This window comes from Triplophysa rosa, linkage group LG1, assembly GCF_024868665.1.
Source record: "Triplophysa rosa linkage group LG1, Trosa_1v2, whole genome shotgun sequence".
Taxonomy (NCBI): domain Eukaryota; kingdom Metazoa; phylum Chordata; class Actinopteri; order Cypriniformes; family Nemacheilidae; genus Triplophysa; species Triplophysa rosa.
In genome coordinates, this window is record NC_079890.1 from 10,418,993 (window position 1) to 10,434,456 (window position 15,464).

At 38.3% G+C, this 15,464-nt stretch overlaps 1 protein-coding gene across 1 annotated transcript; it reads left to right on the forward strand.

The window, feature by feature from the left end:
- Positions 1–571: 571 nt before the first annotated feature.
- On the forward strand, positions 572–14,740 carry LOC130553424 (uncharacterized). Its single transcript, XM_057332381.1, has 8 exons — positions 572–7,636; positions 7,877–10,133; positions 11,237–11,410; positions 11,511–11,646; positions 11,766–12,122; positions 12,206–12,332; positions 13,741–13,832; positions 14,004–14,740. Exons 5-8 carry the CDS (start codon positions 11,883–11,885, stop codon positions 14,352–14,354), a joined length of 810 nt encoding a protein of 269 aa, XP_057188364.1. The 5' UTR covers positions 572–7,636; positions 7,877–10,133; positions 11,237–11,410; positions 11,511–11,646; positions 11,766–11,882; the 3' UTR covers positions 14,355–14,740.
- Positions 14,741–15,464: the final 724 nt, after the last annotated feature.

The following is a 15,464-nucleotide window of genomic DNA, read 5'->3' on the forward strand; positions in this document are numbered from 1 at the left end:
CGACATGTGTGGAACGCAACAGATGTTGAATTGGGCGAAAATCAGTTTAGTAACTGTGCATCTGTGTTGTTGCAAAAACACATTTCATGCCATGAAAAGCTTAAAAGTGTTTGTTTCTTAACATTAATGGATTCATTGTACTGCTTTAAAAATGCAACATTGTGATCTGTTGTATTGTGCATATCCTGCCGTCTAAAGGGTCACTTAATTCTTAAACATGTAAAAACCTCTGAAGGCTTAAAAATTATTTTTGTAGATAGAAATATAATTTAATATATTAATATATGCGACATTAATGAGAAATAAATGATGAGCAAGTGACCCCAATGTTTACATTCTCAAGACATACCTCTTGAGGGTGAGTAAACGATGACAGAATTTACATTTTTGAGTGAACTATCTATTTAATCCTGGGTCTCACCACAACATGCAAAGTCAAATTAACTATATCACACATTTAAAAAATACAGGTGTCCTGAAGAAAACATTTTAAAGGAGCTTAAGGGTATTGTTGCAAAACGCTGATGAATGCAGTGCATGGGCGAAGAAAATGTTTTCATACCAGCAAGATCAAGAAACACGAGTCTTTGCTGTAAGGCGATTTTATTAAGTGTAAAAATATAAAAGTGGTATTTCTAAAGAACAGTCTTATTAAAAACAAATTTACAAACCACACTTGCATTCAGACAAGTTTTAACTTTATAAATGTAGCATTTGAATGAAAGGACACACACACTCAATTTCAAAATCAGTTATGAGTTCCATAATGTGGCTCTATCCATGTCAAACAGGCTATTCGTGAGACTTTGGTCAATCAATGTCAAATTCTCAACACATACTGTTACAGCAAGTTAACATCTGACAGTTATACTAAAAAGAAAAAAAATACATGCACCAAGGATTATTATAGACAAACAGGCTTATATGAGTAAATATCTGTACTGAAAAAAAACATCTCATCACGCACGGCGCAATGATGGTCACCAACAAAAAAATTATTGCAAAAACAAACAAAATATGAGTGTTTGCAAGTAAATTGCTACAATATAAACAGTGAATTAGTGTGTATTCTGCACTGACATCACAAAACTTTAGCAGACAACTCTTTCAGGCACAGTTAATGTTGCCTGTATTGATCACATCACACGTTTAATCCACCTCATTCAAAATAAGTTCTGATAACTAAAAATCTATTTAAAAGACTCATCAAGAGTCATTCAATGGAATAAAATGAAACATCAAGAGACGTAGAAACATGGTTAAAAAACCTTTTCATTGGCATTGATCATCGGGTGCTCATATCTCATCACTCAGTCGGAGAGACTCTGTCTAGAGGCCAAGCCAGGTGCTTACAAATATGTTATAAAAAATATATTGCGTACACTGTCCCAGCAGTTGGATCTATTGAAAATGTTACTGACAAACAAATATATTCCGAGTAAAGTGAGTAAAAAGGGCTACAACAGCTATTACAGTTTAAAAACATGAATTACAGGCAGCTAATGGGAGGGTGTTGGAGCTCATGAACTGTCATGTCCACACTGTTAATAAAAAATAATTTTACAGGTAATGGTCTGTATTATTTTACAGAATTTTTCACTTTTTCCATTAAAAAGTTAATGCCTGTTATTTTATGGATTTTTGCTGTACTAAAAAATACTACTTATTAAATTATGGTCAATTTCCTGTAATTTTAAATTACAGAAATATTATGTTTTTTTAAAAGCAATTTATAGTATTTTTACAGTTCCCAAAATGTAATGAAGTAATAATTTACGGATTTTCTCTGTAAAAAAATATGTAAAATTGCAAATGATTGCATCATTAAATGCAGTTGAAGGTCATTATGTATTTAGGGTATTTTAGAGGTCAACTGGTAATTCTACAGCCACAAATGTTATTTATTTTGACATTTATTTTTGTTCTCACCTAAACAACATACAATTTTGCATTTTGACAACTTAAATATAGTAAACTGTAGTAAAACCGCTAAATCCATTACGTTTTTGAAACTTTGCCTAACATATTAAATATTAAAATTAAGTATTTACGTGTGCAATGGTTATCAATTCACTATAGCAAATACAACATACAGTATTTTAACAATTTGTAATAATTTCTGTAATATATTACAGTACGGCAGTATTTTTTATTTAAACAACAATATTGTAATTAATCTGCAATCAAACTTATAACTCTCCTTTTGGGCATATATATTTTAGTTGTGTAAGACTTCCATCATCCAATCAGAGGCTGCAAATTTAAATTTGGTGCACTTGCGTCGTAACGGCTGTGAGTGGCGGTACTAGTGCCAGCAGCAGAGCCAGAGTGGGAGTTTTCAAACTCCAGTGGATTACTATGGTAGTGATGGGAAGTCCGGCTCTTTTCTGCGAACCGGTTCTTTCGGACAGTTCGTTTCAATGAACCGGTTCAAAAGACCGGTTCACCGATTCTCTTACGCTCTGACGTAATGACGTCACTCGCCCTGACGAAACGCGTCAAGTCTAGACTCTAGTATCATCCCGACCGGCTGGGATGAAAATACACTCGGCATATTCAAATATAAACCAAAACCAGTAATCAAAACGTCTGTCAGTTAACACATCACGTCATGATCTGACACGTTTCTTGTGCACCCAAATAGGCACAGTGAAGTGCAGCAAACTATGACATTTTAAGTCTTAAAGATAAAAAGTGAATAATTAATCTTCATCAGCATTTTACAGAAACTATATGATCCATGTATAATTCAATACGATTTATGTGTTATTAAATAAACTTACGCTTTGCCAGATTGCTCCATATATTTTAAGTCCTTGGTTCACGTGCGCTCGTAACATTAGCACAGCATCAGTTGTCCACACTGTTCTGTAGCCTCACGGTGAATCACGCATGCTCACTATTATTAGCTCATCGGTTCTCACTCACGACCGACTCGGACGTGTCCGAAAGTGGCAGCGGCTCTTCGGTTCGTGTACTGCTGAATCGAAAGCTGTTGCAACCGGCTCTTGACTCGAGAACGAGAACCGCTCTAGCAGTGGCATGAACGTAAACGGCGCTGCAGATTGGTTTACTTACAGTGATAAGGCAGTAATAAAGTCCTAAACATCTTTCCAATCTGTTTTATAGTATCACACTTCTGTTTTATAAAAATATCTGACTTAGACGCTTTTTATCTGCTTTTAAAATTAACGCATGCGCAGTATCATCGGTTCTGAGTCGGACGTGTCCGAAAGAAGCGGCTCTTCGGTTCGTGAATCGAAAGCTGTTGCAACCGGTTCGTGTCAGAAGAAGCGATTTGCGAACCGGCAACCGGTTCGACGGTTCACACATCGGACATGTCCTACAGAAATGGTTCTCGTGACTCTAGAATCTTCTAGTCTGCGAGAGCGATTCAAGGAAACATTTAGATTTATATAATCTTGTTTAGAAAGTAAATAAAATGTTCATGAAAACACCATGGATTACTTATGAAACAAATAAATGTTTATTTATTATTTTTACAAACAATTATTTTTAACCTTTACAATAATTAACATAAAAGCACAACTGCACAAACGTTTTCTGTAATGCATTTTAAGCAACATTAATATAAAGAATATGTTTGTACAAATATTTATGACCATTAAAAGGTGTGATCTGTGTTCAAATGTTTGTTCATGTTGGGTCCGTGTACGTTTTATTCATTTGATATCCTATTCGAAATCAAATAACGAGAAATTGAAAAATTACTAGTTTCTTGTTTTTCCGTTTAGTTCACCAAACGGAAATTTCGTTTTTGGCCCGATATTTTATTTTTCGTTTGGGCGTTGCTTTTACATGTGGGCGTTGCTGTAACGCCTCTTTCACCCGATTGGTCAAATCGCTCACCATTCTGTACGGCCTCAATTCTGCCAGGCAGAATAAGAGTCACCGCCAGTCCTCCAGTTTAATACAAGTTATTGTCGCAACGCGAACCACTGCTTGCTGTGAACTGTGCGTGATATTTAAGCAGAAATATGTGTTGCAATGTACGCCATGAAGTGTGCTGTATACAGTATAACTTCCACATCTAACACCCCTTTCACAGACGTTGATCCCAGAAAATTGCTGCAAAATTGCTAGAGAGTGCTTTCAGTGGGATTGATCTAGAAAGGTACCTATTATTATTAGTAGTAGTAGTATTAATACGTTGCCTGCACCAGAAAGCGCCTTGTGAACAAAAGGCAAGAACAATGCAGTAAGGGGTCCGTATTGTGATGACAAATAAAGTGGCTATATAAACAAGGGAGTAATTTATGTTCGTCAATTATTCTAAAAAAATACGAGAATAACATTGTCTGCAGCTAAAAGCAGTTTTAAATTTTGAAATTACTATAAAATTAATTAATACAAAGCGCTTCAAAGCTTGATCGCTTCAACCTTTAAAACACGGCTTTATCTGCGTGTAAGCTACGAGGCTACTGCTAACAGACTCGACTTTCACCCGAACATTTAGATGTGCTTGTTTTTCTCAAAAACATTGCAGACGCCATGATGTTCATATAAAAATATCATATACATAATGCAGTGCTGCCAACTCTCACCATTCGCCGCACTCACGCCACACATCCAATTACTCACGCAAAAAAAACGATCTTGGGCTGAGACTAGGGTTGTTCCGATACCGTATCGGAAATTCCACCTATACCACATAAAATTCTGGTATCGGTGAGTACTTGAATCCATGTACCGATCCGATACCAATTTCTTAAACAGGACCTAGTTATGCCCGCTAGCTTTGCTTAACGCTGCAAATGGCAAGGCTTCTTCGCTGCTCAGAATGCAAACGCAGAAAGTTGTGCTGTGAAGAAATGAAAATGTGCTAGGGACATGTACGAATATTCGATCCGCAATAATTATTAGAAAATTAAAAATGCTATTTGAATATTTTTATTTTTCATTAAAAAAAACTGCATCACCACAGGTTTAGAATTGTCTTGTCTTATTTAACGCTTCTTCACTTCATCTGTAATGACTTTATAACGTACAGAAAATATAAAAAATAATTTGCATGTGTTCTAAATTTCTTCAGTCAGATCGCAAACTAGTTTAAATATTTTAAGTTCACACACGGCGGCCTGACGGATCGCGTGTTATGCTCAGCTCACATCACCAAAAAGGTTTTAAAAACTGGCGAGCCACAGAATTCGTTAACATTACTTATATATAAGTTGGTATAAAAATACCAACGTAATATTAAATGATTCGATAATTAATTTATTTATTACCATAACTTGTTCGGAGCGGTTGTTTGTTCGTTAGAAATATGTTTGGGCTAACTAATGCTGATTTCAATAACTTTAAACATTAAAATGAACATTTCACTGCAACTAATGTTAATAAATGTGGCCTTAGCATAAGACTGGTACCTTTCTCCATACCTAAAGCCTGCATTTTCATCCTAAGAACTTCAGGGTCGTCGCCTTCAAGTTATAGCCTGTAAATAAATAACAGGTGTTTGTTTTAAAACGCGTTGAAATTCTAGTTAGGCTAATTTTATTTTATTTATTGATGTAAATGCAATGCTAAACAAGACAGACACTGACCATGAAACGACAAAAACAATATTTGGGGTGGTGATCAGCAGAATTCGTCAGGGAATACCAAGAGACGGAGGCTCAAATGCGGAAAATAACAGGGTTTTATTGTGACACCAAAACAAACCACAAAGCAGTTCTGAAATGCAGTCCTCGGGGAGGGAAACTCAACCCGAACTCCTAGAGTGAGAATAATCCACTGAGCGTTGCGGGGAGGGAAACTCAACCCGAACTCCACGTAGAGTGAGAATAATCCACTGAGCGTTGCGGGGAGGGAAACTCAACCCGAACTCCACGTAGAGGGAGATAGGAGAAAATCGAACCGGAGAGACGACCCGCGCCGAAGCTTCCTGCGAGGACTGCTGGAAGAGATACCCCCAGACCCGAAACGCCAACGGGAACCAGTGCTCCAGACGGAAAAGGTGAGTGCCTATGCAGGAGTGCTGGGTAAGCCCCAGAGGTTAAATGCAAAACAGGGAAACAACTGAGAACTAGACCAGACGACTAAGACAACTGAGAAAACTAACATGAACAAGGGCTACGGCTGAGACTATGGCTAAGACTATGACAGATCAATACAAGAAATCACTAACAGAGTATTCAAAACAGGGAACAGGTCAATACAGACATTAAACGTAACGGACTGACACGAGACAGAAGGAAAAAAGCGACTAAATAGAGAAAACTAGCTAGAGAGAAGTGGCTGCAGGTGTAAGATAATAAGGAGCCAGGGGCGCCCAATCGTAGGAAGACGAGCTACAGGTGGCAGAGTGAAAACAGTGACGAAAACACCGGTGTGCGGGAAAAGCCTGACAGGGAGACACGAGGGCGGGGCGAATGACGTGTACACTGAGCACAAGGCAAACTGTCAAAACAATGAACGCATGTGCTCAACAGAACAGACACACCCCCATGCAGGAAGAGCGCCGAAGTTGCCGAGATCATAACAAGAATTAGTCATTTTTCCTCAAATGCCGGTCACGTAATAAACAACAAGCACTACAATGGCTCCGTCTTTGTTTTTAGGATCAAGTAACAGGAGGTATCAAGCCTGTTTACTTTATTTATTATCAACATTATAAACAATAAAGCCAGATATTCTTGTCAGATCTGGGTTTTGTTACCAGGAGTTAGAGAAGATCAACGCGTTTTCTCCGCTGTCAGCTTGTTAACCGTCGGCTTGTTGAACAGACTTTCACCAGAGTAAAATAGACCTACTGTATTATGCTTGTTTTTCTTATCAAGAACATGTTAAACAAACTAAACAAGATAATCATATATCACAGACTTTCAATATGCGTTTTGTTCGTTTTGTTTTGTATGTTTGTTTTTGTATGATTTCGCTTCGCGCAGGTTTAAATGCAGTTTTTATGTATTTTTCTATTTTTTTCCAACGTTGCTAATCTTTTCAACATTAAAAGTCCTATATACAGGATCTAATATTAGTGCATTATGAATATTTAATGATAGTTATAAGCTTGATGTGAAATTGTGTCTAAATAAAAACGAAACAAATTACGTATTTTTTCACTTAATTTAAATAAATGAATATTCAAATATTCGTTTTTTATGAGCTCAAATATTCTAATATGAAATTATTGAAAAATTCCCATCCCCAGTGCTAGCGCTGTTTGGCAGTATTTCAGAGTGGACCAACCAGCCAGTAAAACTGCGATTTAAGAAAAATTAATAACATTACTGTCAATTGTCTGTCAGATAATAAACATACTCTAATTTACTGTATGTATTTGTTCATGTTTTATTAAGGAATAAGTCTGAAGCACACCATAAAATAATTCTATCAATTCACACAGGGCTAGTATATCAGCTCGGATACTCGGTGTCGGCTGATTCCCTGAGCCCAGGTATTGGAATCGGTAGGAAAAAGGGTATCGGGAAGGAAAAAGGGTATCGGAACATCCCTAGCCGAGACTCGTTCGTTCCTTTTCAAACTACCCGACGGTAGATGGCGCTGATGGCTGGCTGCACCCCGAAGTTAGCGACAGAAGAATAGATACCCTAAAGACAACGAGAGAAACTACCACCTCGAGAAGTCTGATGATGAATCTGAGACTAAGGTATGTAACAATGAAATGTCGTCCAATTGAGTACTCACTCTGTTAAACTTTAAATCTTGAAATAAATTATTTGTTTGTGCGTGTGTCTGTGAACATGATTTAGTTTGGTGAATGTAAACTCAGCTGTCATAACAAGCAGCAGGAGAGCACCTTTTTAACTTCGTGATATACTGCATGCTCAAAACATCAGCTCATAGCATTGTTTATTTACTCACATGGCATTTATCTTTTTATTAACAGGCCAAAGAAAAGGACTCTGTGTGGATGAAGACTTTTTCTCATCTGTAGGACCAAACAGCACTTCGAACAGGCAAGATGTATTCCAAAGAATTTAAATTTGTGCAACAGAAGTAGGCATGTTTTTGTAACTGAGAGTAGAGTTATTAAACCAACATGACCATAAATTCTTTAAGGTTTCAAAGATGTCCCGTAAGAGACCTTTGCCAGGACAAAAGCGAAACCTTTTATTTTATTTAAAGAACCAGCCAAGTGAGAAAAGACAGACAAACACACTGGCAGAACAGCCAGAACGACTGATAGAAAACACACTGGCAGAACAGCCAGAACGACTGATAGAAATGACAGGACAAACAGAGGAGCAACACACAGGACAGAGAGAGCAACAGACAGGACAGACTGACAAACACGTAGAGGAGCAACAGACAGGACAGATAGACACACATGCGGAGGAGCAACAGACAGGACAGATAGACACACATGCAGAGGAGCAACAGACAGGACAGATAGAACGACCAACAGGGCAGATGGAAGAAGACACAGAGGGACAGACAGAAGAGACCCCCCCAATCCAACAGCAGGGACAGAAGAGTCGTGCTTTGGCTGGAGCAGCAAGATATACTGTAGATCCATTTTCAAAAATGAGTGGACCTCTTCATGGCCATTTATTACCAGAGGGAGCCTCAACACGCACTACTGGTGCGCAGTCTGCCGTATTGAAAACTCATGTTGCCACCAGGGTGTGGCAGATGTAGTGCGCCACATAAAAAGCAAAGGCCACCAAGAAAAGCAACGGGCTCTCCAGTCCACAGCCACAATATCACAATATGCAATGCCTGTTCCCTCTGTTGGGGGGATGTCTGCACAAGAGGTTAAGGTATGATATGTGTAATGGTTCTGTCAAGGTTCAGTCAAGAGTTTTGTGTTATAGTTGATCACGGTAAAGTCATGGTTGATAGTTTTGACTAATTTGTGGTTTGTATTTCAGTGTAGTACAGTCCAATTTTCTTAATTTGAGATCTTAGTTGCTGAATGTGTTTTTTCCTGTGCCCTATTATCGCAGGTGTCTATTTGAAATAAATCTTTTGGGAGGATTAATAATTTTTAATTTTTTACAGACAAGAAGGGCTGATGTCAAAGTGACAGCTGAGCTGGTAGTTCACAACGTCCCCCTAGCCTTGTGTTCTTGGTGCATTTTCCATAGGTGACAGGAGCCAAAGAATTCGAGAGGCTTGCTGCCATCGCCAAACTGGTCCTGGTGTTGCCCCATGCAAACGCAGATGCTGAGAGGGTGTTTTCAGTTGTGGGACTGAACAAAACCAAGAGAAGAAACAGCCTAGCATTGGATGGCACCCTGTCATCAATAATGACCATAAAGATGGCCAATCTGGAGCCCTGCTTCAAATGGGAGCCCCCCTCAGATATCATCAAGGCCTCCAAGAAGGCCACAGGCCAGTATAACCATGCCCACAGATCATAGACAAGGACTTTACCCAGCTTCTGATCTGCATCTGATACTGATTATGCCTCATTTTTAGTTATTTTTGTAATGCATACATCTGTTTTATTGCTTGAAAAAGTTGTACTGTTTAAGCACTTTATTTGTTGCACTTCATTTGTTTCTGATGGACCATGTGGTGGGAGGCTTTGAATGAAGAATAATGTCCCTCCCTAACTAATCTTGTGTCGTTTTTGGCTGAACATTAATCATCAAGTGCTCTTAAGAATACAATTATTCACAACATAGGCTAGGTTTCAGTTAAGAATTAGTTTAATACCATTCTAATCAAAATATCAATCAACCTACCTAGGTCAAATCTTAAACACTGGTCTATGAATAAGGCTTTATTGTGGTACATAGGCAGTCAATTAGGCACAACAATAGTTTTCTGGTTAAGTGTTCAGCTCAAGTCTAGAAGGCCCTACAAGTCATTATGCCGAACATGAATCAGAATAAGTTCAGGTATTGCACATCTTTAGCAGACCACCCAAAAATCCACTAGAATGCAGGAAATCACATCTACTTAATCCAAACTTTCCTGGGGGTGGACCTTCAGCTATGTCTGCTTCACAGAATGTAACCAATATTTCCCATCTCCAGTAGGCTGCCCCTATCAACGGCATTGGGCCTCCCCACAAACCACCAGAATGCAGGGTACAACATCAAATTAATTCCAATTCTCTGATATCTGAGCCACCAACTTGTGTGGCTGCATGCGCGGCATAATTTTAATCACCCCTGACAAAATCTCACTCCAAGGTTTTTTGAAAAGTTGGCAGGTATGTGTTACATATCACTTATATCATATAAAGTGTTTATGTGTGGTCCTTTAATCTGCTTTATTAATGGGTTTTTCATTCGGTCTGCATGAGCTTATTCAGAAATTGTTACAAAATTTAAATGATAAAACTATACACACTGCCCGTCCAAAAAAGTCACACACGCCAATATTTCGTTGGACCGCCTTTAGCTTTGATTACGGCACGCATTCGCTGTGGCATAGTTTCGATAAGCTTCTGCAATGTCCAGAATGTCCATTTATTCCCATCCAGAGTTGCATTAATTTTTCGCCAAGATCTAGTATTGATGATGGGAGAGTCGGACCGCTGCGCAAAGTCATCTCCAGCACATCCCAAAGATTCTCAATGGGGTTACGCGTACGCACTCTTCATTTTTAATGAAGTAAAAAAAGGATTTTATACTAGGCTATAGTATTGCTTTGGTGCTAATAAATAAATGTTTGTTTAAGGATCGGCTGTTTCTGATTTCCGAGGCAATTTTTATAATTATTGTCATAATTTAGACATCTTGTCTAAAGTGTAGTTTCCTCCTGCTTCCTGCATCGCTGCCGGCAGCTTGTTTGTATCAGTGCNTTACACGACATTAAAAAGTAGACAAATTACTTGCATCCGTTTTATTGACGAATTACAAGCTTAGGACAGTTCCTCCATATGTTGTCCGATTGAAAAGCGTTAACTGCTCTTGACCTTTCAATTGACCTTTCATTACGACAATTAACCAATGTCTTTTTTGTGGTAAAAGTGTAGTAACCATGGGGATTTTGGTGTACTGGTTGTCATTGGCTTGGTTTCTGTAACAAAAGCATGGTTATTTTGTGCTAACCATCGTTTTACTGTGGTGACCATGTTAAACTATAAACCATGGCTATTGTTTTAAGGCTTAGCCAAGATCAACATTCTATTCCATTTAGGACGTAAATAAAATCAAAACATTAGTATGTGTGATAAAGGGGAAAAGCTTATTGAACACACTAAAACAAATGTATTTAATACGTAACATGTTTAACTTCATCGTGACCTCATGTATTAGTCATGCTAAGAAAAGCCCCCTGTTTCCTACAGGTGTGTTTAACATGGATCCATTGTTGCCCACCCTGAACATTTTGGACGCAAGTGTGCCACAAAATAGGCAAACATGCCTTCTTAAGGCTTCAAAGGAGGCCAAGTCACTGGCATCTCGCAACACATGCCATGAGAGGAGCACAGTCCCGGATAAAAGGACGGCTTGTCATGAAGGTCATATCTTGGCACTAAAGCTCTTAATGTATTCACCCTGTGTTTACACTGCCGGTCATTGTGCTTGTCATTAACATCATTACACATTCTACGTCTTCAGCTATAAAGAGATGTCAGCCTATCACCTCGACTCCATCAGAGGTGCAGTACCATGGCCAGCTTAATCTGACCTTTGGAAAATGCAATGGTCAAAGCTATAAATGGCTGGTGGAGAATGATGTTGGCTACATTAAGTAGTAAGTGTGTTGCACTAAACAAAACGTCGTTCTTTGATAAAATTATTTTCATTTATTCACTGTCTGTAATGATCTGTAAATATTAATCATCATTATTTTGTGACATTTTTGTATTCTAGAGCTCCACATAAAAGAAAGCCGCCATCCTGACAAAAAAACCGAGCCGTGGCAGCTGGGTGAAGGATCTCCTGTTGAGGTATGTGCAGCAGTTTCCACAGGTCTCCTGCCACCTCGAGATGAACGTGGACAGGGCCATTTATGGGCAGGGCCGCTTTAGATCGTTCCCGTTCCTAGAGATGTGGCAGTGGTACAGCCTGCGCAAGAACCTTCAAGCTGACCCACAAGCTGGGACCGCCCAAGAGAGGAAGATGGCACAGGAGGCAAACTGCTCCGTGCGGCAGTGGCTGGTGATGAAGGAGGAGGACATCATCACCAAGTCACTGAAGCGCTTCAGGCGGTACATTCTCGACAAAGAGGTAGGTTTAAGATGCCTTTACTAAAAATCACGGTGCAACATATAATATAAACTTCGAGGCTGAAATTCACCTGTGCTTCGCAGAATCCTCCCCAGGACCGGACCCCTCCTGCAGCAGCTGCCAGCTCCAGCTCATCGGGGTCCAAAGGTGATCGTGTTTGTGCGGATGATGCTCTGCTTTTAGAAACTCTTGCCTCTTTTGAAGGAGAAGGTATAGCGATTTTATATGTTTTAACTTATAAATGTTTTCACAGCATAGCTGTTAAAGGGATATTTCACTCAAAATGAAAATGATGTCATCGTTTGTTCCAAAATACAAAAGAAGATATTTTGAAGAATGTTAGTAACCGAACAACCGTGATACTTTTTTCCATACAATAGAAGTGAATAGGCACCGCCGTTGTTCAGTTATACACTTTCTTCAAAATATCTTCTTTTGTGTTTGGCAGAAGATCATACAGAAGTCATACAGGTTGGAAATGACAAGAGGATGCAAGTTGTTCGTTCCTTTTTAAGAAAATTATCTTAATAGGCCATAAAATAATACCTGACAAAAAATATAAAGCACACAATGAACGCGCTTAGTAAAGACAGAATTGCTACTGTACAGGAATAAAACTAGTGATTTTCTTTATTATCTGAATTACATTCATTTACCTGAGGATGAGGAGGACGCTTGGATCCACACCACGCATGACTTACCTACTGCAAATACCAATTACTAATATACTAACTAAATAAGAAAGTAGTTTTAAGTACAAACAATAATTATAACAGCATGCAGATCGTTCTCTAAGATTCGTTGCACTGTATATGTCTTCAGTATCGACTTCCTTGTCAGGGAGCTATCAATCAAAAACTCACTGGCCAATCAGCGTAAAACGGCCATAAGTCCTGCCTACACGTGAGATTTGTGCCAGAAAGGCGAACGAAAAATTGAGAAGCGTAAACGAAAACTCGGAAAGCGCAAATGAAAAATCTAGCAGCGAATTCAAAACTATTATTTGCAAAAACGAAACTTAGAAAATTGTTAAGAAAAATAGCAGTTTATTTGAAAATCAAGTCACATTCTTGCAATTGAGTTTATTGTTTTCATTATCAAAGTGTTTTTTCTTTCTCGTTGTATAATTTTGTTCGTTTTTTTAAAGTTTGCGTTCATTTTTATTGGCACAAAAGGAATCCCATAGTATGACGCCCAGCTGACACTCATTATCAATCACTTCCCGGCCTCGCTTCTTCCTCCCACGGCTCTCGTCACGCCTCCCTCGTCACAAAGATATTTTGAAGAATGTTAGTAACCGAACAACAGTGATACTTTTTTCCACAGAATAGAAGTGAATAGGCACCGACGTTGTTCAGTTATCCACTTTCTTCAAAATATTTTCTTTTGTGTTTGGCAGAAGATAGAAAGTCATACAGGTTGGAAATGACAAGAGGGTGAGTAAATGATGACAGAATTCTCATTTTTGAGTAAACTACTGCTTTAATCCATAAACTGAATCAAATAAGACAAAATAAAGACTTTGTGTGGCTGAAGCTCACTTCAGAATGAATATATTGTCCTGCTGCTTTGATATTGACTTTTGCCCACTTGTGCGTTTGTTCTCATTTCTCATCAGGAGATGCAGGGGGTAGAAAAAAGACTCTGAAAACAAAGGCCCGTTCAGATCCTCCACAGAAGCCACACACATACTCTGTTTCATCATCAGCTGTAAGTCTATACACTGTAAAATTCAACAAGTTCAGATTAGTCATTTTAATGAGAAAAACGATTGACATTTGATTTTGTACACTTATTTTATGTGTTAGTCTTGAATTGCTTGAAATGAGTCGGTAATTGAATTTCTTACATTTTTTTGTCATCTTTTCCATGGTTTTAAAGGCTCCTGCATCAGCTCCTGGTGTTGATCATGGGATGACATATAATGTGACTGATGCTGATGTGACCTGTGCAGCAATTCGACCCTCTACAGCAAGATCGACCCTCTACAAGAGGAAACGGTCAGAGCGAAGTGGTGTGGGACCTCCAGCTGAGCTTAAAGTATACATTTGTGCACTGGGTGGCCAATCCACTCAAGGCCACCTAAAGTACAGGAAAAAAACTTACTGTGAAAGCACCAAATCGTCCACATCCAAAGGCCTTGCAAAACAGACTTTTGCAAACTTTGCAGACTTTAAAAAGGCAGTGGACAATGTCTTGGACTCTCAGTCCCAGCCCCTCGAGTCTGTCTAGGCAGACATACTGTATAGTGTAGTTTTATATTTCTGTATATAGTTCTCTCTCTCTCCTACACCTATAGCTGTACTGTAAGGTATTACAAAACAGCAAATAACTGAGTTTACATTGACAGTACTGCTATTTATTTTTATATACTTATAATTTTATATATAATAAAATAATAGTTCTTACTGTTCCATCTTGTTGTCAAAGAAAAAATTGTGTTTTGAATAAATGACATGGCAACACTTTGCTTACAGCAGCACTTGCTCAGAGGTTCCTTTGCACTTTTAATGTTAAGTTAATAATTGTGGTAATTGAGGACTTTATTATGTCTGTTTTTCTAAATGTTAGAATGTCTAAAATGTGTATTATTTATTAAACAATGTGTACAACTTAAATTTTGTCTGATCTTTATTTTCATCCATCCCACATTATCAAAATCCATGATCAATTAAAAGACATGACAATAATAAATTGACAATGATACATTTACAAATCGTCCATTTGTAATTGTTCTATGGCAACAATACTTGAATAACTGACCTTTAATTCTTAAATAATTGACCTGGCAGCATATTTTTTACTGTTCAGAACTGTTTCCTTTGGACTTTTAACAAAAACTACATACATGATAAATGATACAGACTTTACACTTTTACAGCAATAGCATCTCCCACTGAGTCTAGCTTCTGTATGCCACAATCATACTCAGCTCCGCCTGCAACACATAACATTGGAATTATTATGACATACTAAATGCTAAAAAGAAACATATGCTTTTAATGAAACAATTTTATTCATTAATTTGAGTGAGTGGGTGAGTGATAAATGAATGTAAATTTCATATTATGTCAGCATTGACTCTACAATGCTGTCATCAAAATTAAACATTTTATAGGCATCAATAATTAGGCCTCCATGAAGGCATAACAAAAATATGGAAATTGTATTTAAAGTTATGGCATTGCATTTTAATCTGTAGACTCCCCGCCAATCCAGTCCCGTATAGGTCTACAGTCCAGATCAGGATTTGCAAGTCATACGGTCATCATGAAGTAAGGGAGGTGCAACGCTCTCTGTAGTAGACTGTAGACAGTCGCGGCCCCTCATTGGCCGAGAGTC